Source organism: Stegodyphus dumicola, chromosome 8, assembly GCF_044657685.1.
Source record: "Stegodyphus dumicola isolate Sdum_Otavi_A_Nest chromosome 8, ASM4465768v1".
Classification (NCBI taxonomy): domain Eukaryota; kingdom Metazoa; phylum Arthropoda; class Arachnida; order Araneae; family Eresidae; genus Stegodyphus; species Stegodyphus dumicola.
In genome coordinates, this window is record NC_140775.1 from 191,654,838 (window position 1) to 191,681,587 (window position 26,750).

General features: G+C 32.3%; 2 protein-coding genes and 1 pseudogene across 6 annotated transcripts in view; 2 read left to right on the forward strand and 1 right to left on the reverse strand.

Annotated features, from left to right (window-relative positions):
* LOC118199162 (uncharacterized) overlaps positions 1 to 13,969 on the forward strand; it is a 35,768-nt gene extending 21,799 nt beyond the window's left edge. For 2 of the 4 annotated variants that reach the window (XM_035370963.2, XM_035370964.2), the window contains 2 exons: positions 3,128 to 3,166; positions 13,071 to 13,969. In XM_035370963.2, the coding sequence (XP_035226854.1) occupies positions 3,139 to 3,166; positions 13,071 to 13,651 (609 nt within the window). In that variant the 5' untranslated portion in view covers positions 3,128 to 3,138 and the 3' untranslated portion in view covers positions 13,652 to 13,969. Of the gene's footprint in view, positions 1 to 117; positions 139 to 3,127; positions 3,167 to 3,572; positions 3,596 to 13,070 lie in introns of those variants that run through there. The other 2 variants (XM_035370966.2, XM_085822852.1) reach the window with 2 other exon arrangements.
* Positions 13,970 to 15,988: 2,019 nt separating this feature from the next.
* On the forward strand, positions 15,989 to 26,121 carry LOC146996060 (putative CENPB DNA-binding domain-containing protein 1). Of its 2 annotated transcripts, none has more exons than XM_085822853.1 (3): positions 15,989 to 17,102; positions 22,885 to 22,977; positions 25,530 to 26,121. In XM_085822853.1, the coding sequence occupies exons 2-3, from the start codon at positions 22,911 to 22,913 to the stop codon at positions 25,868 to 25,870; spliced, it is 408 nt and encodes a 135-aa protein (XP_085678979.1). In that variant the 5' UTR covers positions 15,989 to 17,102; positions 22,885 to 22,910; the 3' UTR covers positions 25,871 to 26,121. The 2 variants fall into 2 exon arrangements, with proteins under 2 accessions (XP_085678979.1, XP_085678980.1); XM_085822854.1 differs by having other exon boundaries at positions 25,542 to 26,121.
* Positions 18,240 to 20,295, reverse strand: LOC118199160 (dermonecrotic toxin StSicTox-betaIB1i pseudogene; annotated as a pseudogene).
* Positions 26,122 to 26,750: the final 629 nt, after the last annotated feature.

A 26,750-nucleotide genomic window follows, 5' to 3' on the forward strand; every position in this document is an offset into this window, starting at 1 on the left:
TATAGATTTCTCACAGGGCCACTGGCAGGAAGAAAAATGTCAATAAATGTAAATAAACCAAAAAAGGAACTAAAGTACATATTGCACTACAATACACAAGTTTGAGATCCAGACATGTCAGGACTTCAGCAATTCCAGGTTTGGGATATTTCTGCATATTAGGTCATCAGTTTAAATCTAGTAAGATGACATGTAGAAAATATAGAATTAAAAGTATGAAATGTTTATGACCCTTAAGGGAATGACATTAAAAAAAACTCAATATTTAAGCATTATTAAATATTTCTTTCAACATAAGTTATTTAAGTTGCTTTATTTTTTGAGCTAATACTTTCTTTTTATAGATATGCATAACTTCTTTTACAAAGTTTCACTGTTCAAGTCCTGTAATTGCATATTGCATGTCGAGAATTCCCACTAAGTCTTGATTTTTTTTTTTTTTTTTTTTTTTTTTCCCTCGACAATTCATCTGTCACTTTCTTCACAATTGGTAGTGGTATTTTGTGAATTTAGAACCATTCTACTGATCTTACTGTCTGTTGGTTAATTGATGATTGAGGCATTGTCATCGCAATGAAAACTTTCATTTTTCATTTTTCAAATATCATTTTTTTTACCATCACTTCTCCACATTTCTTCACAAATTCGATTCATTAGAAAATTAGTTTTTTTGTTTGCAACATCTGAAAACCTTTGTATTTTCAGCTATCATCATAAAGCTTAACTAGTGGCCCCTATACACTATTTGCAATGTATCTGAGACTTGCATGTTGTTTACTAAATATTGTCTAGCTTTTATTGCATGCTAATGAAGTTAAATCTGAATTATATTAGTTTAGTTAGTATGTCTGTGCCTATAATTATATTAGTTTAGTTAGTATGCCTGTGCCTATAATTATAGTATTAGTTTAGTTAGTATGTCTGTGCCTATTTCCTCCCGCAAGCTTAAGACTTATCCGAGTCCTACATGTCCTAAATTCTGCACATTTCTAAATTTTGCATCTCATTACCTTACCATCTCATTAACATCCTCTGTTTATGCCTAAATTCTAAAGGTTTTGCCATTCCATAATTTTGTTGCTAGGTGCTTCTCTAAATTCTAAAACGTTTGCCTGCTGTAAATTCTGCTGCACCAGCTTTGGTACCGGACCCGGGCTTATCTGAATAACAAATCATTTTTTCTCAATTCAGAGAGCACTAAATGTAATCTTTTGGCCTGTCAATATCATTTACAAAACTTTTTTTTTTTTTTTTTTTTTTTTTTTTTTTTTTTGTTACATATAGAAAGCAATTTTTGTTAAATTTCTCCTCAACTGAAGTCTGCAATCATCACAAAGCATAATATTGACATAAAAGATTACCATGCTATCTGGTATTCGATTACTTACATTAATTTAAAAAAAAGTTTAGATGTCACTGTGTGAGTAATTTTTTAAGTTATTATGTGTTGATAGTCAAGCTGTGATGACAGCAAAAATGTAAGAAATAATGTTTGACGAAGTTGGCGTCAAGTTTATAAATTATTCTGTAAAAATGATGTTTCGGTTTGAGAAGCATATCAAGCAAAATGGCAGCTACATGGCCAGATTATTGATCATATCGATTTACGCTAAAATGATTTCTTCAATATGGAGTTATTTTATTTAGTGCTAAAATGAAATTAATAATCGGGATTTTCCGCATGTTTTATTATGAAAAGAAATTAAATGCACATGTGTAAATCATCCAAAAAGAAAGAACAATAAAGGTTGCTGTTGGTCCTAAGGTCCAAATTTTAAATCATTCCAATTATTTGATGTTCGGATTTTGGAATTTGTACTGTATTGAAAAAACTTTACAACCACCTTCCATAATGAGGTGAATTTAGGTGTTGTTACTTAAATTGTGGCATGTGATTCTTACCATCTCTTGCCTAAACTTTCTTAGAATTCTGAAAGATTCTTTGTTAGAAGCATATACTTCAGTTGCAAATGCAGGCTTTAGTAGAGACTGAATTGCTGCTATAAAATCTCCATCAAATGACAGTGATGAAACAGAATTTAAAGGAAGGCAGATTTACAGAATGATTTGCCAGTATTAGTGCTAAATTATTTTCTTTGCTTACTGCTTTACAGAAATCTGCCTGATCCCACAAAATGTAAATTGTTGCCAACTTTACTAACAGTTTTTTTTAAGTTTGTTGTAGTTACTAAGGTTTCTAGGATATATTTGACTGAACGACTTTCTCCGAGCCTTTATAAAGCTTTTGATTTAAAAGTTTAAATGGGATCGAATGTTAATAAATTTAATATTTTATTAGTATGTGTTTCCTGTCATTAACTTTGTATGTATTTTTACTATTATTATTAAAATTTATCAGAAATTAAAATCTTATGATATTGATATTTTTTTCTTTCTCCGAGATTGGAGACATTGAGGTTTGACACCAGTTCTCAGTAAATGTGCATGATAATGTAATCAATGTTAAATAGATCATAAAAGGTATCTGCCAGAGAGATATACCGCTGTATTTACAAAATCGAGTTTTAAACGTGCAGTTATTTCCATTATATACTGCAGCTAATCAACATTAAGAAAGACATTGAGTGCATGATGCTTCCACAGCTGATGAAAAACTGTAGACAGTTATAGGCAATAACATGTATGATACATTGTAACAAATTTCCTGACGTGCAATGTGTTGTAGGTAGTAACATAAATCAGTGCTAGAAACTCAAGTAATACCGTAATATAAAATAAAATTTCCCACCTTCTATGACGCTCGAGGACAAATTGCCCTCTTGATTGACAACAGTTAGACTGCCAGTCCAATAATTGTCAAATTTCTGTTTGCTGTTTCTTGCTAAGATCATAAAATCTGTTTGTGTATGCAAGATGACTGGATGTCAGAAACTATGGGGGCAACGTAGTGGTGAAAAAAATTGGAAAGAAAATCATTGATTGTTTTAAAGCTTTATATGTATTTTAACTCAATGATAAGAAAACAGTTAACAGTAAAAAAAAAATAAAAAAAAAAAATTATTCCAATCATTGTATTCCTTTATAGTTAAAATTTTGATCTATCTTGCTAAATAACTATATGTAACTGTTGTTGCTGAATTATAATGTTTGATCCATTTCTTTGTAGCTGAGTGAGAAATGGATGAGACTATTGCAGTAGAGGAAAGTAAGTTGGTTATATTTGATGAATATATCATTAAAATTCTTTGAAATATTTAAAACTGAGTGACATGTATTCTTTGGTGAAAAAAAATATTTTTGTTCATCTTTGTAAAGTGTTTTTATGTAATACTGCTGAATGAAAGAGAAATTTTTTTTTTTTTTTTTTTTTTTTTAGAATATGTTTTAGATGACTGTATGTGAAAGAGAGAACAACTATGTTTTAAATATATATTCATGAGAATTTAATTTTTTTATATGAACTCAAAAGAAATTCTTGGAATCTAAGACTCATTTTGAAAACAGTACACCATATGTTTAATGTGCTAATGGCTTGTTGAAGGACAGAGAAAGAGATATAATGTCAATGAAACTTCTTCCAATGGCTATCACCAAAAGTGACCAGTATTTCAGAAAACATAAATAAACATCGATGGTAGTGATTACAATATTATTTATTCTCTTAGATAATGTCTTAGATTATCTCTTTCATTCACTGTTGAGACCAAAAATATTAAGGTGACCCTTAAAAATGTCTGACTTCTGTAAAAAAGTAAAATACTGTGCTGAACAGAATAATAAGTGCATAAGGAATTAGATTTCCAATTTTTAAAGTAATGGCAACAATATTTTAATTGAGAACAGTTGTTAATTACATCTGAATCATTAATTTTATCCTTTTTAGCATGATGTTATTTGTCATTTAAACTTACTTTTACATTTATGATATGTCTATATGAATCTTCCTACACTGTATATGCTATTATTATTATTATTATTATTATTATTATTATTATTATTTTTGGTTTTTTTGTTCGTGCTTACAATAATGTACAGTATATCAAAACTCAAGTGGCTTAAGGAAGGTTACAATTTTATTTTTTTTAATGTTATTGTGCGTAATAGTATTAAAATTGAAAATGCTTAGATTTGCAATAATTTAAAAAATGGAAGTGGTATCATTTGTTTATAAGTTCTGTTATGAGCAAATAGATGGCATTGTAGAAAAGCTGCCAATAGGGGGCGCACGATGGCAATCGGGAAGTGAGAGAATGTGATTAAGGTTAAGAATGTTCCGTAATGTTAGCTTTTAATCTCCGTTATTAATCTCAGGACGGCTAGGGCTGAGTTGGGCTTTCACTTTTCATTCAATCGGGATAACTCTTGCATTTTATAAATACTTTATTATTACAGTAAATATATACATATCATTACAGAACATTCTTAACCTTAATCACATTCTCTCGCTTTTGGATTCTCGATTGCCATCGTGCGCCCCCTATAGGTGGCTTTTCTACAATGCCATCTATCGGCTGATAACATTCGGTCATTCTGACCTGACAATCGTCCCAATTGTTCGGAATACAAATCATTTTTATAATTAATACATTTTTCTACTTCAACTCTTATACACAATACTTAACATACATATTATTAATACACTAAGAAGAATACACATTATACTAAAATTTGTTATGATAATAAACTTACTCAAATATTTTCACATACATAAATTCACATATTTTTTTGTACATTAGCATAATAATCGAAAATTTCTGTAAATCATTACTAAATACGTGATATATATGAAATAATTCAATTTTTTATCAGTTCTAAAATGATAAGTTCATGAATATGCACTAAAGTCTTTCAGCTAATGTTCAAAGTTCAAAGTTTTTAAAGTTTTCTGTCAGCAAACATACGTAGATAAGCACACACACACACACACGCAAAAAAAAGGAAAGTTCTCACCTTAATCACAGGGAGAGCATTACCATCAGTCCTTACGAACAGATCTGATTGGATTCTGTCGAGGAATCAAGCTTGATAACTGGTCAGTACCTTGATCGTCGCCGTCATCATCATCATCATGAGAGCTGGGATCGCACCTCCATGGCTTCAGCTGGGTCACATGAGCAGTGGTTAGTTAGTTAGTTCTAAGCACTGGCCCCAGCCCACCTAGCAGGCAAAACCTGCCATATGGCTATGAGGGGACAGGACAAGCCACAAAGGCATAACCCAAAAAAAAGAAAAGAAAAAAAAAAAAAACGTAAAGTAGATACATACATTCCAAGCATTCTCGGTGAATTAGTATATAAATACGTCATTTCCATTTCTGACTTTTTTTCTGAAGTTTAAAATCTTTATAAGTTTTTACTTTCAATCAGTTATTATTATTCAAATTTTCTTTATATTATCAAAATTCATCTTAAATTTATAAGTTACCTCAATTATTTCTGTTTTCAGTAAGATTTTCTGCTTTGTTATATCTTGATACCAATATTCTTCTTATTCTCATTCACCGTTTGCATAATATCTCTTGCAAATTTTCTAAACAATTTATAATTACTAAATAAATCCTCAAACTTTGCAAATTTATATGTTTCTCTCACACTTCTAGTCAGGCAACAGTCCTCGATGAAATGCTTTGAATCGCCGAATTTATTACAAACTTTATGTATATCATTTTCCTGGAGGTGGAACCTTTTTAAGTAAGCAGGGAACCTTCCATGTGCAGTGAGAATTTGATTAACATCTGCATCTTCTAAAATTCCCATTTTTTTGCTAATTTTTAAACATTTTAGATAGTTTTTGTTTCTTTCAGAGAGATCCCATAAATTTTTCCAGTCTCTAATAAGCTTGTCATATATTATAGTATATGTCTTCTTTTTCGAATCTTGAATAAAAATGTTTTCGGTCCCAACCCCAGGCAGCGCCGGATCTTTGATTTTTCTGATGTGGGGCAAAAGCTAAAACTGCCGCCCTCACCCATTATCCTTTAAGTTTCTCTAAAAAGTTTTAATTTCTTTAATAAATACAGAAATAGGTATGGTTTAAGGTAAAAACCTAAGCTCCATTTTATACTAAATTCTTAATGTGCCCCCCCCTTTTTTTTTTTTTTTTTTGCTATAAAGGAAAAAACGTAACGAAGTTACATAATTAGAAATTCGTACTCTCCCTAGGAGAATTGCCTTACCTGATGATCTTACTTTTGGATTCAAGCCTAATCCTAACTAAGCCTGAATGCTTGCAACCCTCCAGTCCTCGCCACTATTCGTTTTCCATTCTAGGGACAACGGGCAACCCCTAAGTTTATCACTGTTCCGTATTATTGCATTACTGGTTAAATTAGGTTGGGTTAGATTATATGAATATGGCAAAGACAGGAGGGCTACCTGCTTAGAGGAGAGGTGCTTTCGTGGAGGAATTTTATAATGGAAACTGGCTCGTATTCACATTCACATGAGGAAATCCATGAAGAGAAACCAAGCAGCCAGCCCGTTCTTTTGGGTTTTAATCCAGGCAGGGTCGAGCTACCAGTATTCAGCGGTCTTAATCACTCGGCCACTGCTCAGGACATTTGTTTGATTATTTACTATGTGTTTCGGCATTAGGCACTTCATGGAAAGGGAGGAATGCCTTGTGGGAAAAAATTTTAAGGAGACTGACTGATATCTGCTTAGAGGAGAGGTGCTTTCATGGAGGAACTTTTTAAAGGAAACTGGCTCGTATTCACGTTACACATGAGGAAGACCACGAAAACAAACCATGTAGCCAGCCCGTTCGCCTGGGTTTGAACACAGGCAATGTCGAACTACCAGTATACAGCGATCTTAATCACTCAGCCACTGCTGAGGACATTGTCTGATTATTTACTATGTGTTTTATTTACTATGTGTTTCGCCATTAGGCTCTGCATGGAAAAGGAGGAATATCCCGTGGAAAAAAACTTTGTAAGGAAAACTGGCCTGTATCTATGTTACACACGGGGAAAATCACGGAAATACTCATACAGCCAGCCCATTCACCTATACTTAACCTTCAGACCGAACTACTAGTGCTCAGCGGCTTTTGTTGCTCAGCCACTAATGGAACCATTGCATTCAAAATATGGGCTATTGCTGAAAGGAAGTATTCTGAAACGATGATACAGAATATGGGCTATTACTGAGAGTATTCGTGCTTCCTGTCTTGTTTTTCATACTTCCTGTGTCATAATTAATTTTAAGTTCTTACTTGCCTTAATGCTATTAAAATGTCATGGAATTAGTAACTAAAATTAAAATTTTACACTGCAAGCCTTTTGTTCTGCAAATAAGTGCATGGAATCTGATCTGCGGTTTGATTTTGGGTTGCCAGAATCGCGTAGCTAGAACCGATATTTTTTAATATGTTTTAATTTGCTGAAACTTTGATCTGAACAGGTTGAAGTGTTCGTGATTCGTCCTCAAACAGTTCATCGGATTGCTTTTTGTGATTTTGAATTCTTTATTTGTCAGAATAGACTCAACTGCGATTTTTTTCGGCTACTGTTTTAGACTCTTGTATCCGATATTCCATAGGATTTTTCTCTCATTTTTTATAATTCCTCAGTTTTGGTCAGTTCTTTTGTTAACTTCACAGAATGCAGAAGAGGAATTTCTTTTGAATTTCTATGTTTACTCGATTGAATTCTAGAAAAATATTTGCTCAAATAATCAGGTTGAGTAAATTCAAATTTTTCAGAGCATGTAACAGATGTCCTACCTCATGCTTTGATTCCGCATCAATTGAAATATCTTTAATTTCTTTTAAATATTTGAATATTTCCGGTAAATTCATTAGAAGGACTTTCACAGCCACATATTTTCCGACCATCTCGTCTGGCTGCTTCCTTTTAAGTTGCATTTTGTACATTTTTTAATAATATACTGTTGAGTAGTGCATCCGACCAAAAAGCAAAGTATTTTCTGAGTAATTCCAAACAAATTAACTGCTTCTGGGGATGAAGAAGCAGAATGCATACTGACAAAATACGAGGAGTGAGCCAAATATGGCACAAATTCATCCAGCTTATTCATTTCTGTAAATCTAGCTTGTACTGTTTTAGAAATGCCAGCCATATTAGACCCGTTGTCGTAAGACTGACACCGACATTATCCAATATCTAAACCATCAAGTGTCAATTAAGACACTAATTTTCTACAATGCGTTCAGAAATACATTCTCCTAGCTTTCCACCAACTTTTATGAAATCAATTAAATTTTCTTTTATCTCACACAATCACCACATGTTTTTACGTTTTGAGTCACCTGATTCATTTTTCCCGTATGAGACACATATGGGGTAAATATGATACCTTTCTCTTTGTTAGGTGCTTGTACTTAAGAGTTGAATTATGTTTGGCAAGTGGAGAGATTAAATTCAGAAAATTTCCTTCGCTACGCCGAGGACACTTTGTGAACAGGCTACTTGGGATTTCATCAGACCCAAGAAAAGAATGACAGAATGTTGAAAGATGACTATATAGAATTTTTCTCCATTTTTCTTTCTATGTATGAATGAGTCGCTCAGTGTCGTGATCGATGCCTTGGCACGATTTCATTTGTTGTACTCGAATTTTCCACTTAATCATGCACCTCTGTGGATTCCAGACACTTTGCACTCAGTTAATCTTGCTAAAACTTTTTTCCAATTAATGAATCCTGTTGTATGGTGTAACAGCAGCACCATGTTTCTGATAAATCTTGCAGGGTGTACAAAAAATTGCATTCTTGTTTTTAGAATATGTAAACCAAGATCTAAGCTCTTTATTATTTACTAATGTTCTGTATAACACGTCAAATGTCTGCCATGATGTTCAATGGGATTGAGGTTTACGTTTTCCTGGATGTTTACCGGCTAATAATACTGATTGACTGCTTAAGAAAGATTGTTGGTGACCGTTCATTTTTTTTTTATCACCGGCCAATTGCATGCGTCCAACAAATCAAAAATTTTTAGTTTTTTGTCTTTCTGCTGCCTGCTCCCATCTAAATGAAGAGATCTTTACATCATGGTTTAATGTCCTCCAGCTATTCGTTTGATGTCGATGAAGAAGTTTATTCTTTCAAATGCTGACTTGTAGATTGCTTGGAGATGATATATGCAGTCATGTTTGGTCGTGCAAATTGCAAGAAATATTAATTCCCTCTAGAATCTCAGCACAATCGGAATTGCTGCAGGATCTGATAGTTTACTTCTTCCGTGAAGTTATTTTTTCATCTTAGCTGAAATTTGTTTTCTCTGTTTGGCCTTATCTTTGGCTCGTTTTCTGTATTTCACTTTTCTTCCCCTCGATACACAGATGGTTCCTTTTAATCTAAATGAAATTCGCTATGAATTGCCTTAATAAGAATAACTAAGAATTGACATAATTACACTGAACAGTCCTAAATAAATGGTCGTGGGTCGCTAAATATAGTGCGGGCTATTAAAAGCAAGCATATCTTTAAAAAAAAAAAAGTCCAGAAGAGTCCTGAAAACTGGGGGAAAAAAAACATAAAAATAATAAATCTAGCTTTAAAATTCAACATGCGCTCCACCATTCCGAGTCAAACCAAAGGTGAGCCTAAATTGCCAACTCGCTGCAAAAAAATCTAAATGCCTTGCTTCAGCTTGAAGATATAATATCTGTGTCTTATATATACTCGATGAATATTAATTTGAATTATTTCATTTGTACAGGATGGCCTAGAAACAAGAAAATTTAATAAATCAGAATGTCAAGAATCAGTTGATAGAATAATTAATTTTTCGGAAAAAATAATTTTTTTTTTTACATTAGAAATGAAAGAAATGAAAGAATATTTCAATCACACAATTACAATGGTGATATGAAAAATTAAACAGATAGTTTCCATTTTCTAACTGATGAAAAATCAATAAGTTTATATTTAGAAATTTTAGCACTTAAAACAACCAAATGCTATAAATTTTGCTGATATTCTACCGAATATTTAATTTGAAGAAACTTGTTATTTCAATAAATTTGGTTGCTAGAGCAAGATCAGATATTTTAAAAATGGCTTGGTTTGATTTACTTGATTATGACAAGCATGCATGAGCTATCAGCTTAAGAGGAGAGATATCTTCTTGGATGACCTTCTAAGAAAAACTGGGTGGTATTTACATTACACACAGAAAGAAATCGCTATGTTAATTCCCTATGTTATTATTATTTGAAGTTATTTTTTGGGGTTAGCTCTTAAAAAATAGTTACACTGCTTCTCAGTTTCCCAGCAGACGTTGCTATGGGAACCAGGTGACTTCTTCTATCTATCGTTCTATTTATTATTTGAATACGCCTGGCCTAGACAGCAAATGATACAGGGACTCCAGATGTTACTGATAGGGTCAGTCTGATTCTATCAGTGATGCCTGGAGTCCCTCTATTGGCCTCTTTCTGATCTTGTATTTATAGTTGTAATCGGCTGTACTTTATTTTAACTCATGTTTGTTTAAAAGGGTTCTTGGTATTTAATTACAAATCTTCTTAAAAGAGGTTTTTAAACTTGGCCTTAAAACTATTAACATTGTACTAAAATTAGAGAGCTGTTTTAGCAAACAACATACCAAAATGTTCCAGCGTTATATTTGAATTTGCCGCCCGGGGCAAGAACCCCGGCTTGCCCCCGCTAGGGGCAATGAACCACGCGCAATGAACTGGAAGATGATCGGTCAGCACTATCCTTATCTTCAGGGCAGATGTTTTTATTTTATTCGGCTTATAATTCCTTACTAAATGAGTATTTCATCTCGATGTACTTCTGTCTTTGATATGATTTAAATCAAATTCCTCGTCATTATAAATATCACGAATACACATAAAATAGTTTTCTGGTTGCAATTTTCTAATTTCGACTATGCATAATGTATGCTTTACGCATGCGCACGTTGAAAGAAATGTTTAATAAAGTAAACAAATAAATATTAAGCTTTTTTTTTTTTTTTTTTTTTTTTTTTGTAAATTTTGATACCCTTTAGATCATAATTGCTCTTACATAAATTACGGTTTCATATTTTTAATTTTATAATTTCTGCATGCCATCTTACCAGATTTAAACTGATTATCTATAATCTGGAAAAACCAATAATCCGAAATCGCTGAAGTCCCGATGAGTCCAGATTAAAGACTTTTGACTGTATCTGGTTTTTACTTCCTTGTACAAAGTAAAAGAAGTATTGTAATAATGGAAAATTTTGGATATCATATTTCAACCAAAATGTTAATTTTGACCAGTCTTGAATCCATTTGAATGATGTTTTTTCACAACATCTGTACGTATAAACAGAATTTAGAACTCTTTTTCCAAAGCGAGTTGTAAAATAACTGAAATGGATTCAAAAATACTCTAACATAGGGAATTAACATAGTGATTTCTTTCTGTGTGTAATGTAAATACCACCCAGTTTTTCTTAGAAGGTCATCCAAGAAGATATCTCTCCTCTTAAGCTGATAGCCCATGCATGCTTGTCATAATCAAGTAAATCAAACCAAGCCATTTTTAAAATATCTGATCTTGCTCTAGCAACCAAATTTATTGAAATAACAAGTTTCTTCAAATTAAATATTCGGTAGAATATCAGCAACATTTATAGCATTTGGTTGTTTTAAGTGCTAAAATTTCTAAATATAAACTTATTGATTTTTCATCAGTTAGAAAATGGAAACTATCTGTTTAATTTTTCATATCACCATTGTAATTGTGTGATTGAAATATTCTTTCATTTCTAATGTAAAAAAAATAATTTTTTCTGAAAAATTAATTATTCTATCAACTGATTCTTGACATTTTGATTTATTAAATTTTCTTGTTTTGCTCCTTTTCATATTCTACTAATATATTCACTTTTAAAACTAATTTTTCTCATTTCTCAAAAATATCTTCTCTTATTTTATGTAAAAGAGATAATCCTTCTATTATGTTTGCATGTGTAATTCAGTATGGGAAAACATACAAGAGATGTATTTGCCTAAGGAGAGAAATACTTCGCAGATATATCTTTCTAAAGGAAACCACCTCATTTTAATTTGCACATGGACAAAACAATAAAGCTAAAATAATAACAATAAACCTGCAACCAACACATTCGTTGGGATTTGATATTATGTTGATCCTTGTATTAAACATGCAACTTTACATAAAGTTAAAATTTTTGCAAGATTTTATCTGTTTCTTGCATAGTTAAATTCCATGCATGAAATTTTTAATTGATTTGCTTAAAGAGGTTATTAATTTCAGCCCATTTCAATGATATATCATTTGATACCTTATGTAAATTTGAGACATTAATATATTGTAACAATATTTATCTAAAAATTGTATAAAATATGGGATATCAGTTTTTCTGTCTTGTTTTAAATATTAAATCATTATAAATTAATTAAGCTCTTTATTTGATTTGGCTAATTAAATTGCACATAAGTGTGTTAAGTGCTGACAATGAAGCACTCTTTGTATTGTTTTATAATACTCTAAAGCAGTGTTTTTGATACATTTCAAAATTAAAAGTTAACAACCATAGTTCTTTTTTTAAGTATATTTCTAAAATTTTGCTCATAATTTGGTGCTTCTCTTGCCCATTCACCTAAAGCAAGCACTCAAGGACAACTGATTGTTTATTTTAAGAACTATGTTGTATGACTCTAAAAAAATGCTGTAATTTTAGAACTTGTAAGTGATTTACTTGTCCACTGTGTACATTTTTAATTTCCCTAGACTTTGTCAGATGAAAGAATTTCTTAGAATTTGTTAGAAAATGCATAAATTCCAGTATGAAAGTTAGGTTCGGAATAATACAGTTATGATTTCACTTTATTCCAATTTCTTTATAAGATTTTTTTTTTTTTTTTTTTTTTTTTTTTTTTTTTGAAAATTGTATTATTGTTATTGTTAACTAAAGCATTATGCAAGAACATTTTAATGCTAAATAACTTTGCCGATAGCACATTTCATAACTAAAACTGTTTTCCTTATATCATTTAAATTATTATATTATTATATATATTTGTTTATAGCTTGATGTGTTTTATAAATCTGTTTAGTGTGTATGTAATTATAATACTTGAAACTTCGTTTTATTCATTTTCCATTTGTATTCTTTTAAGGTACGACAAAGATGGATGAAAACAGTGAAACTTCTGAAAATCAATTACTCACTTACATACAGAATATTTTAAAGTACCAGATTATTCCAATGGATTTCATGACTCTAAGAGATCTAGTAAAAGAAGCACCAAAAAATCTCAATCTTTATAATTATATTGAAGAAAAATATCCTGGCTTAGAATTTTTAGAGTTTCTGAAGAAGTATCCAAATGTTTTCACTCTAAACCCTGATCGAACTATCACATACGCTGGTCCTAGTTACTGCATTCAGGCAGTTGGTAATGCTATGAAGAATTCTGCTATAATAGGTGATGAAGTAGACGGATATAATAGAAAAGAATATGTATCTGACTCTGATTCTGATTCAGACAAAAGTGACACAGAAAATGTTAGTTTGTTAAATAAGGATAATAATCAAGATTCTGGCAGGTTCAGCAGTGAACGTCCGCAGCGAGTAATTGAAACATCATCTTCATCATTTTCAGACTCATCTGTCGACTTTTTCTCCTCAGAAATAGTGCAGACAAGTGACTCTAATCATAGTTCAAGTCTAAGTTCAGACAGTTCTTCGGAAAATTAATAATTTTGCTGTGAGGTAATAATTGCCAAATTTACTGATGTTTATGCATAGAATTGCATCTTTGCTACATCTAAATTTTTTCGAGTTCATGTATTACTCCAAATTTCATTATATTCAATAACCAGTGTAACTCTTTGCTTCCTGTTTGAAAACAATAGATTTACTTTCCTTAACAGTGAAATATGCTAGTCAAATCGTACATGTAATTCGATGCATAAATGGATATTATTGTCGTGTTAAATGTCATATGTATATTAAGCTAACTTACTAACTATTTCTTAAATAATAGTATGTGAAAAATAAAATAAATCAGTAATATTCTCTGTTTGTTTTTTTTATATTACTGATACCTCAAAATGTTTAGGAAGAGATGCAAGAAAATGAGGATACTTTTCCTCAAAAATAATTGCATTCGAAACTAGCTTTTAAATAATACTTTTATTAAAAATGTGTGTAAGATGCTGCTCTATAAAAACTTATTTTTAAATTTAAAATGCCGAGTTCATTAATTGCTCAGTAAGTTAATAATTACTGATAATAATTAATAATTCAGTAAGTTAATAATTAAATAATACAATATTTAATGAACTTATTCAATGAATGATGTGAAATTCCTTTAAGTATTTTTCTAATTCAAAGAAAGCAATATGTCAGTTTTAATTTTTTCAGTTGGATAGATTGGTTTATTTTTTTAATAAGTACCTTTCAAAAAGATTTTAGAAAAAACAAGAGTCCTTATGCAGACAAAATTAAGGATTTGTTTAGTTAAAATTAAGAATTTAAATTGAAGATTTCAAAAATACAGTGATGCCGCCCAACTGGTATAGTGGTTAGCATCGTTGACTGCAGTGCAGAGGGGCTCAAATCCCAGAGAAAGCATGGATGTTTGTAAATGTATAATGTTGATATGGCATGGCGGCATTTTAAATGTGCAGTGAGCCGAAAGTCCTCTCGTGTGGTTTGGTGGAAGGGGAGAGGGGTGGGACACCCTCAGACCTGTTCCCCCGGGGTACTCTCCATCAAAACTGTGGGCGAAGGCTGGTTGCCAATGGCAGGCGTAATGTAGCACTCCTTGCCACGAGAAATTTAATGGGCTTGAGCTGACTTCGTCAGACAGTTGAGCATAAGCAACAACAACAATAAAAATTCAATAATGGTTTTAAGTGCTTGCTAATTTCGAAAAAAGAATGTAATGTTACGCGTATTTTGAACAGCACCTTATTAGTTTCTCTAATGTGGCTGGCAAGTACAAATAAAGTTCCTGTTTCTATGTGCAGAAAGAAATACTGTTTTAAACGGTACCTGCTGTTAATACCCATGCAAGCTTGTCATATGTTTTCTTGTTTTGAAACATGATATGTGACACAAATAATATTTTTAACAAAAGTTTAAGAGCTGAGGTGAGGGATATTCAGTCCGAAGCTTTGTTAGGGCAACAAAGTTATTTTTGTCCTTGGAGAGGGAGCTTCATAAAATAATGCATAATGATTTAAGAATTATCCAACTAATCAGAATATATACCTTTCAGCTGTGCTTAGTAATTGTTCTGTTGTTGAAATTGTCTGTTTTTAAAGCCCGCCAGCAGCCGAGCGGTAAAGTCGCTGAACACTGGTAGTTCGGTCCGAGGTTCGAATCCCGCAAACGGGCTGGCTGCATGGCCGTTTTCGTGTTTTTTCCCATGTGTAACGTGTATACGAGCCAGTTTCCCTTAGAAAGTCCTCCACAAAGGCATCCCTCCCCTTAGGCAGATAGCCCTCGATGCTTTGCCGAAATCACAGACAGCACTGTAAGTTTTTAATGTTATCATCTTTACTGAATAAGTGTTTCTGCTAGGATTATTCTACCCCCCCCCCTCCTTAAGGGAACTTGTTACATTTTGAACTATTCTTCTTTGTTTAAGGACTTTCATCTATTTTCGTGAATATTATCAAATCATTTTGTTAGCCTGAAAAAAATTTGGGGGAGAGGGGGGCTTTTTTTTTTTTTTTTCTTTTTTTTTTTTTCAAAATGATATTTTTTGAAAAAATAATTATGATTAAAATACCTTTCTGCTATGATTTTCAATGTTTTCACCCAAATGTTTTTCATCATATTTATTAGAATGTAACATTCAGGATTGATTTTGCAAGAATTACCTTCTGAGGGAAAAAATAAAAAGCATAATCATATAGGAAATCTTTAAAAAATGATTTTAATTACATTTTAATTTCCCATAGTATTTTTTAAAAATATTTTGCAAATCATCTTGTTTCGATTAAGTACTCTCTCTGTCCCATAATAATGGTAACAGTTGATGAATTTAATTTGTCCCATTATAATAGCAAAAGAAAACAAATATAGAATGGAATGTTTATTATTGAAAAACTAGATTAAACCAAAATTAAAAATATTACTGTTAATTTTTATTTTGAGCATTCAAACAGTTTCTGTATTTTTGAATAATTTTGTTATTGCATTTTAAACTTGTAGGTAGCAACCCTTGGCTGTGAATCTAGGGATGCATGAACTTGAAATTATTGGAGCAATTGTTCTTCAATGCTTTCAGCATAACTTGTTGAAGAGATAAAAACGTATTATCCAGTATCTGAGGAGAAATATTATCAATGGCTATGTTTACTGCTGCTGTGGTATCTCTTCTAAAAGGAATATGTCTAAGTTTTTCTCCATAATCTTTGCATTTATACCCAGCTTTGTTTTTTCAAAGAATCAACATTAGCCTAAGATTTGCCTTGACAATTATTTTTAGAAACATGTTTCTTGTTTCTTGAAATGATAATTCTGTTACACTAAAATTGTTTTGTGGCTAATATAATTGCACCTTTCTGCATTCTTTTGATTTGTTAAGAACTGGACAATCCCAACTCAATCTTTCTTGAAAATTCTCTTTTTTTTTTTTCATCTTACATTTACAGTGAGTTGATATTTAACTGAAATAAACAATTGATTTCGATCAACAAATAAAATTACGAAAATAGTTATAATACATAAGTAGGTTAACCTAAAAATTGAAAAATCTGTCAAGAACAAATGACAGATGACCTGAAATAATGGTTTTGATTGAAGGCTTCGCAGTTTTGCCCTACAACATAACTATCACCAATAATTCCTATTTAAATATTCACTTGTTGCTATTATTATGGGACAGAGGGAGTATATGATAGTAAACATGCAGTAAAAATATTAAATAATTTAGTCCATATCTGTGAAAGTTTTAGGACTTTGAATAAAAGGATTTATCAAAAAATTGCAAACTGAGAAAACGAAACTCAAAGAATGTAAACTCTTAAAATACTCACAAAAATATATTCAATTTTTTAAATATTGATGCTACTGAATTTCAATATGTATGTATCTATCTAAAATTAAAAACTTGTTACTATTCAGTTAGTGAATATAAACATAAATTACAGGCTTTATCTGACCAGAAATATTGCAGAAAAAATCCTAAAATGTAAGTAGAATTTTTCTTTGCCTGTTTTTGTTTTGTAAAACACATTCAAAATAATTTTAATACTTAAATTAATTATAATAGTTTTTTCTAAAACACGTATAATCAATATTAATAATATTAATTTGTTTTTTAATTCATTTTTTCAAAATGTATAATTTGAAATTTGAACAGATAGAATCTTTTTAATTTAAAACTGCCCTGCAGCATACATGATTTCTTCTCCATTATCCATTTGTTATGGTTTATGTATTGCCGTTTTAATTCATTTAGTAGTATTTTAATTAATTAAAGAGTTTAATATTTTTCCAGTATGGTTTTTAATAATGCTACAGTCAGGAATTTAGGTAACTTTCCTTATGCCACCTCTTTCTATTTATGTCTGTCCCAAAGAAATTCTGTTCCTGGAGAGGCATAACAAAACATGTTGATAAATAATGCATACCGAAATATTTGAGGTTTTTTTTTTTTCCCTTAAAGAGAGAGTTCATTTTTTTTAACTTAAAATTAAGCAGATTTGCACATATAAAACAGATTATGCTGATAGTTGCACTCACAGGTAATTATGTTACTCTTCTTCTGCACTGATATTTAATAAATAACTGAGGCAATGAAAAGTAAAAGAAAAAAAAAAGGAAGAAAAACACTGAGGTGAGTGTTAAAGGGATGTCAGAAATTTAAGTCTTTTAACACTATTTATTTATCAACAGATCGTTTCGAAATTTCTTCTCAATCGTATTCGAAATCTGACCAAATTTAGTAAATGGTAGTCAAGGTATTAAAATATCTTTTTAGTAAAAAAAATTGGAAAATCGTTAATTTCATCAATTTTTAGGTAGTAAGTCCCCTTAAGAAGAAGGAAAAAATATTGACAAATACAGAACCTTTTTATTGTGTAAACAAAGTAATTTATGTTTTAGATTACTTTTCAAATTTTCTTCGAAATGAGTGTATTACTCATTGTTAGAAAGTATTTTTACTCAGTTTATCTTCTTTATAGAAATAAACAATTAAAAGTTATTCTAGCTGTTTTTTAAATGATTTATGTTTTTATTATTTTTAATTAGCTGTAAAACAAAACAAATAAACGAAAGAAAAGTCTTCTCTGGCTTAAAATAAAAATAGTCTAAAAGTGTAATTTTAATTAAACATACTATGTAAAGTAAGAATAACTTTCCTACTTTTATGAGTTAGTGTCAATTTTGTATCAAATGCAGTTATATAGGATAAAAGTAATATAAATTCTTTGTCTGAAACTTCTATAATTTAAGAAATACAATCACTGCGAACACAGAAAGTAATTTAAATATGATTATAATGGTAGCTTAGTGAAACTTTATTTCAACAAATGAGAATTTGTTCTGAATACTAAACTCAGTTTACCTGTTCTTTTTCAAAGACAAAAAGTAACAGCTAAGCAAAATTTCCTCAACTGAATTATTTTGATCGCATTTTCTGAAAGAAAATGAGTTTTAAGTGTTATGTTGTTGAGAACATTTTAGTATTTACTTTGAAAGTATGATCGAAACTTGAAGTCTTTGTAGCAGCTGACAACAGAAATAAAATTGGGGGTCATTTTTTGTAAGCTATGTACATAAGCCTACTGAAGTCTCACTTTTTACTCATCTTTTTCATTAAATAAAAATTATAAAAGCCAATTTTAGTGTAAATTAGCGAGAAAAATGGTTCTAAAACGATTGTTTAATCTTCTAATAGCCTTTGTGAATTATCTGTTGAGCAAACCTAATACAGTAGCTTCTAAGAATGTATGTACCATTAGCGTATAAATTTTTGAATTAGATATTTATGAATATTTAAGTGAAGCTGAAGATGTATCAGAAAAGAATTTCTGAAAAGGGTTGTCTTGAATAGTTGCTAAACTAAATTGTTGCGTATAGGGATCTTCGTTTTCTAGAAAATGAGTTTTAAGTGTTATGTTGTTGAGAACATTTTAGTATTTACTTTGAAAGTATGATCCAAACTTGAAGTCTTTGTAGCAGCTGACAACAGAAATAAAATTAGGGGTCATTTTTTGTAAGCTATGTACATAAGCCTACTGAAGTCTCACTTTTTACTCTAATCTTTTTCATTAAATAAAAATTATAAAAGCCAATTTTAGTGTAAATTAGCGAGAAAAATGGTTCTAAAACAGTTGTTTAATCTTCTAATAGCCTTTGTGAATTATCTGTTGAGCAAACCTAATACAGTAGCTTCTAAGAATGTATGTACCAATAGCGTATAAATTTTTGAATTAGATATTTATGAACATTTAAGTGAAGCTGAAGATGTATCAGAAAAGAATTTCTGAAAAGGGTTTTCTTGAATAGTTGCTAAACTAAATTGTTGCGTATAGGGATCTTCGTTTTCTATAATATCTTTTAAAACTGCAGGTGCATTAGTTATAATTCCATCAACTGCCATATCGAGAGATGAGCGCATGCGCTGTTTGCTGTCTATTGTCCAATGGTATACTTTATCGAATGAACTGCTGTTTGAATCTCTAGCATTAAGTGCTTGTTGCAGACGTGTGTCAGGATACAATTGACTAAAACAATTAGTGGTGCCATCTCCTTGCCAAATATTGCTGTTTTTCAGTCCATGTCTTTCCCACATTTCTTCGATTAGGCTTAAGTCGCTTATTCCTCCATCGAAAGCAACATAATCGTTCAACAGAGTAGTCAGATTTAATTCTCGAAACCGCTGAAGAAAACCTCTAATGACGTCTTGATTATAAATGCTGTTGATGCTTACAACAACTTTCATCATGTTCTTACTATCGGTTTCCCACAGATCTTCATAAATATGTTGAGCTAATTGCTGGCCAGCTTCAAATTTATCGTAAACGTTAGCCAGTTTCAGGTCAAAATACAAAAGAGTTAATTGGTTGAAATATTTGCCGACGCTAGGTGTCGTGATAGAGCGAACAAATTGCAGATAATTTGAAAAATCAGATTTCTGTGTGCAAGATCTCATGCAATCACATGGCACTCCATGAAACACTTGATGTATTGAACCGTTGTTAAAAAATGCTACATCCAATTCTAAAACATTAGCACCACTGCTCAAGAAATACGTTACTTCATCAATGGAATTAACCATATGTCCTATTACATAAAACGGTCTTCTATTAGCACTTTTATCACAGTGTGAAGGCACGTTCGTCAACACAAGGAAATAAATGAAATACTTCATTATAAGATAATTTATGAAAAGATTAAAAGAATTGCTCTGTATCTTAATTCTTTTCACTTGATAGACTCTGTGCCCGATTTATATATGTATTGCGATGGAATCTGTGTCAGTCTTGACAAACTAGTCACTTGGAAATGCGGGAAGTACCTGCATATTTTAGATTACCATTTCTAAACGTAAATAATTTCAAAGGTCAGACAGAACAATTGGCCTCAAGATAGAAAATATGTCCCTGCATTACAAAATGTACATATTCCGGGCATGTTTCTTTAGTTGCATTTATCATTTGTCTTCCTCTTTTGGCGGCTGCACTGAAGTTATTATTTGAATGTTCTGACTTCGGAATTTAGCAATAAATAACAGATTGATATATACTTCTCTCTGAATTCAGTAAAAAAAAAAATAATGTAAAATTAAGCTGTATATTGCACTGCTAGCCAGAGTTGGGTTTGGTGGATAATTTGCAAAGATAATAATTCACGTTATCGGGATAACAAAATGGGAGGGAAATGTGAGCATGTGCAGATATATGCGATCTTAGCCGTAATCTGGAAAGTAATGTTCGCTTGTGATACCCGAAAGTATTCTGCCGCCTGATCGAGGTATTGCCAGCAGGTGGATGTACTAATAGTGGATAAGTGTGACTTGAATACACAATCGTAAGATGTGTTTACTTTGGTATAAACCTTGATTTTATTGCTTATTCAAATATTTTTGTTATATTCAAATATCTATCAGAATATTACAAATGGAGCAAAAGAAAAAGGAAAAGATTTGGTATCAAAAACGAAGAAAAAAGATTGTACCAGCCTGGAATGCAAGGAAAGATTCAGCTAACGGTTTATGATTGTCGCAGGATTCTCTTACAGTAGAAAATAATGAGAAGAGTGGGGAAAAAATGTTAAAATCATCTCAGTGGTATGTCAAAAGAAAGTTTTAAATCCGATATTTACAGATAAGATTCTATTTTTTTTTTTAACCCTAGTTACTTTCAGAGAGTGAAGTTTCTGCAAAAAGTCATACTTCGGAAAGTACCACTGCATTCGTTGAAAAAAGGAAGACTGATATAAGTATTACATATGTACTTTTTCAACGTATTCCTGCGATGTCCTTTGACGTTTCACCTACGGACTATTGTGCTTTGTCCTCTTGAAAAGAGCTCTTTGTAAGCGCAAATTCATCATGTGTGTGTGTACGTGATTATGGCAAAGCCTCGAGAGCTATCTGCTTAAGGGGAGGGATGCCTTCGTGGAGGATTTTCTAAGGGAAACTGGCTCGTATACACGTTACACATGGGGAAAACCGCGAAAACGCCTATGCAGCCAGCCCGTTCGCGGGATTCGAACTTCGGACCGAACTACCAGTGTTCAGCGACTTTACCGCTCGGCCGCTGGTGGGCCCACAAATTCGTCATGATTGATGGACTCTGGAACGTTGGGGAGGGGGAGGAATGGAAATTAATGCCCCTGGAAATTTTACGAAAAGCCGAGATATGAAAATCACAATGCAGACAAAACGCTAACAGATCGACCATTTAAAAAAAGTGCTCTTTATATTTTAAACATTAATTAAACGGCCCCGAAATCATTCTAAAATGTAAATGTCTCCAGTCCTGAAGCGGTTAATGGTATAATCGGAATCATCGAGCATGTTCAGATTTTTTGGGGGTAAGTTGATGACTTTAGAGATTTTGCCTTTTTATGAAGCGGTGTTTGAAAATTTAGAAGGATCCGAAAATAGAACAATCCAAAAAGGATGAAAATGAACTTCAAAGTTTGTATTGAAATACAATTGGTATAGCATATTCATTCAGTGTGCTTTTCTTGGTCTTGGTACACCAAAAGCAATGGCGACACTATCTTTTGTTTCCCTCTGTTTTTTTTTTTTTTTTTTTTTTTTTTTTTCTTCATTAATTGAAGCTTTAGGCAGTTTGGAAATAATATATTAAACAGATTAATCCATTCTTGAGGCCACTGACGATTATTTATTAAAATAAAGTTCATAGTACAAAAGCAATGAAAATCTCCCCAAGCGGGCGTTTTTTTAACGTTTTGTGTGTTACCTTTATTTATTAAATATCATGTTCTTCGCACTTAAACCATAAAATTCAATTCAACAGCAACTGCAATATCGCAAAATATTTAAAAGAGCATATCATTAGAATTTCCGATACAGTCTCACGCGCTGGAGATAAAAATGTTTCTTCCGTAGAGTGTTACCACTGCTCGCTTTGAAATCGTTGAGTCTGTTAATCAAAAACTCATAAATGCTTTGCAAAATATAAAATAGATAATAAAACAAATTCGAGCTTCCAGATGCCTATATTCGGCTGGAGACGTACGTTATTCAAAATTGGATGGCTCTAGGTACCGTTGTTTTATCACAATGCGAGAAACATACATACATTCATGCAGATTCTTCTTCATTTAATTTCTTTAAATATAATACAGGGCTCTAATATTTGATGGCAACAATTGAAAAAGTGATTCAGATTTTTAAAGTTTTCGACGCAAAATGCCAAAACGAAATTAATAGCTCTTCTGAGCTAACGCCTTTTGAGCAAAAATGTAATTTAATCTTATCGTACCCTTAGGAAGAAGAGTGGACGGCGTGTTTGAAATGGAAAGTGACGAGGAAGAGATAAAATATTATCTGGATGAGCAGTTCTCTTATCTGATAACATCAGGTAACCACTTTTCTGGGACATCTCCTTTTATTTTTATTTATTTTATTTCGTCGCATAGCGTCACTCGACTCTTCAGATTCAATGGGTTTCTGCTTCACTCAAAATTTTTTCGCTGTGTTTTGCTATTGTTTACGATTTAAAATATTTCTAAAGTTAGGTATGCCATTAAAAATTGCTGTAGCTTGCAAATGCTTTATTAGGATGATATTATTTTAGGAAATTTTGCACCTTAACCTATTGTATGCAAACTTCGCGCATCAAAGAAGTAGGTTTGTCTTCTCTTTCTTCCTCTTCTGCAGGAGAAACTTCCTTCACATTTGCTTCAAAAGTTGATTTAGTTATTTTTTTGCTGAGCCAATTTTCAAGACGCTTTAGTAATTCTTTCACGTCTTCGTTTTTGACTTTCAGACGTTTTGCCTACAAACACAAACAAAAATATCCATACTGTCAAACTTCTCAAAATCTCTTCCTGCAACACAATCTGGCCGCAATTTCCTCCCCTTCCCCGAATTTATGGTCCCGTGCGTCATTTGTTTTCCAGCTTTGCTAATGGGAGTTAAACGACAGAAAATCTTAAAGCGCTGTTTCTAAAGGTGGCTAAGTGTTATGTCTGAGCGAGATGCTGCCTCTGAAAAAGAATGAATTTCAAATGAAATAAATTTACAGTTCAAATTTGAAAAATAACATCTAGGAATCTGGAAATCTTCTAAGTGTTCGACTTCACTGCACCACAACTGCCACTTGTGATCCAGTGACGATGGAAGTTTGTCATCCCAGTCCATGTCATGACTCCACAGTTCTTGTAGAATGTACTTCAGCGTTATGATGAAAGGTCCAAGAAATCCGATAGGATCATAAATACGACCCACTACTCGAAGAATAAACCTTTTCGAAGCAGTTCCGTTCTTGACAAACTGTGATGATAATTTCACGTTGAAAGATATACTGTCCTCATCTGGATCCCAAACTAGACCCAGCACCTTGGATGGTGAGTCAAGTCCCATACTTGAGCTCTTTTCCTCATCGATGTCGAACTCAGCATCTTTAAAGCTGTGGTAAGGATCGGATTTCTTGGACCTTTCATTATAAAGCTGAAGTGCATTCTACAAGAACTGTGGAGTCATGTCATGGACTGGGATGACAAACTTCCATCGTCACTGGATCACAAGTTTCAGTTGTGGTGCAGTGAAGTCGAACACGTAGAAGATCTCCATATTCCTAGGTGTTATTTTTCAAATTTGAACTCTAAATTTATTTCATTTGAAATTCATTCTTTTTCAGATTCCATCTTCAGATATAGCTCTTAAATACAACACAGCCTAAAAATATCTTGGCAAAACGTCGATATCGGAGCCCGAAACCTGACACTGTTCATGAACCGTGAGGTTATTTATTCAGGTAGTAGCAGTGAACTTATTTGTTCGTTAGATTTCGCTGTACTTACGTTAACATCTGTACCTCTTAGCTAACACTTTGAAGAGTTCAACTGTTAAAACACGCAACACATTTACCTGAATGCACAATAACATAATTAAATATAAGCAACGGCTGTAGTTAAACATTTGCGGCACAGTGTTTCCGGTCTGGACACACCTAAACATTTCCTTCTGTACGCACAGAAAAATTGAATGAAAAATGATTTATAGGTTACTCTGAACCTTTCTTTATTTATAGTAGACGGCAGCTCAACACAAACCAGTCCATATATTTTAGCCATGTTTAGTTTTTAAAGACCCTCATTTTTCAAAGAAATCTTCCAGATTTTTTTTTAGGGTATAAAAGAAATTGTTTGAAAAGAAATTTCTATGTTTTTTTTTTTTTTTTTTTTTTTTTTTTTTTTTTTTTTTTTGAAATCTTGCCTAAAATCAAACGGCTAAGGTGTTTATAGGTGTGCCAGACCGGGCTCACCGATAATCTAGGACAACTGAGAGTCTGTATTCTTTGTTTCTCCGCATCTCATCGGTCAGTTCGTTGACAACAATGTTCGTTTCAGCACTCTTTTCGAAGCTCTATTCAATCAGTGTGCCACTTTGGGCACACCCACAGAATTAAAACGATAAATGCTATCTTCACAAAATTTTACTTGTGTACTCCTTAGGCCTAGACTGCCTACCTTTCTTTTTTTTTATCAAAACTCCGACTTTAAAAGGTAGCGTACCGGAAAGGGTTAAATATTGCAGAGCACTCTAATGATGCTTTTGCGGAGGATATATAGGAAACCTAGCTTGTATCAGGGTGGAAAACATGGATTCGTGCAGCCAGCCCGCCAGGAACTAAACATGATGTCTTTAAGAATTAACAAATACAGTAAGACCCCGCTTAACGCTGTTTCGTTTAGCGCTGTTTCGGTTTAGCGCTCTTTTATTTCAACCCGGGGATTCTCCGAAATTGTGCGCAGCGCTAGGTTTCCAAATAACATATCCGAAACAGTGTAGTTGTGTTTCTTGCTTTTTATCATTTGAAACAACATTTGTTGACATTATTGTAAGTTTAAATTTGATATATAATACTATAACGATTAATAATACAGTGACAAATATTATGATCTTTAGTTTTTATCGTAGGTGATAATAAAAAACAAGAAAAGAAAGCAACCAGAAAAAGCATTTCACTGGAAACTCAAATGCAAGTGATTAGAAGATTAGATTCTGGTGAACGTCAATCTCAAATTAGTGCTGCATTGATTTTGGCAACTTCAACAATAAGGACAATTCTTAAGAATAAAGAAAAAATACTGTCATCGGCAACTGCAACTACGTCAAGCTCTGCAACTAGAATTACCCGTTCTAGAAATAACATTATAGAGGAAATGGAAAAACGACTGTCTATATGGATTGACGACGAAATTGAACGCAATATGCCATTAAGCCAATCTATCATAATGCCTTCTTGACAAAAAGGCAGAAAATTGGAAACCCAGAATAGACTGAATGATCTGACTGAGAATTTTATTTGTTTTTAAAAGTATATGCGTTTATATTGTTTTTATTTTTGTAAGAAATAAATGTTTGATTTTATTTTTATTAAAAAAAAACATTATTAAATTTAATGCCTAACCATTTTTTATCCGTCTTCCCCTAACCCCATTATTTACATGTTAAGATAGCCTCGCTTAGCGCTGTTTCGCATTACGCTCTACTTCGATGGAACGTATCGCCCGCGTTAAGCGGGGTCTTACTGTACATGTTTGTAAAATCCGAACCCGCGGTTGTATTATAAACAGATTTTTAAACTTGTGTGTCACAGTTCGTTTCATGATGTGTCGTGATCGCCAGAATAAGAAAGTATTTTCCACTTTTTAACACATTCAGTTTGTTTGAATTTAGACAGCATAAAAGTTATAAACAAAAATTCTGTTTACATATAGTTAGCTTCGAAAAGCATGTCTCCAACACGCAAAAGTACACCCTTATTTCCTGCTGCAGTTTTGGCATACATGCAGCTACTAGTAAGTGCACGCCTAAATCTGTTCTGGAATTATCAATTTCTTCTCGGTAGGGAATCTAACAGATTCCCTACTGCTCTTAGTCGCAAAGTGTTAGTTTGGTTTATTTCATTACGGCAAAGTACATGAGGGTTATCTGTCTAAGGCAGTGGTGCTCAACCTTTGGCCTTTCGCGAGCACATTTCCAAAACATCAACATTTTTGTTAAACATATTTCCAATCTTATGTGATACACCTGAAATATTAATTTCGGCAAGTGGCTTTGATATGAATAATAATATTGGTTGAACTCTATGGAAATCAGAGAAGCGGAGTTCAAATTTTTAGT

Bases quoted from the DNA above. Each gene is read 5' to 3' on its own strand.
- LOC146996060 (XM_085822853.1), top strand. From the start codon at position 22,911: ATGGAAAGTGACGAGGAAGAGATAAAATATTATCTGGATGAGCAGTTC. The intron at 22,978-25,529 runs GTAACCACTTTT...TATGATCTTTAG, and splicing joins CTCTTATCTGATAACATCAG to TTTTTATCGTAGGTGATAAT.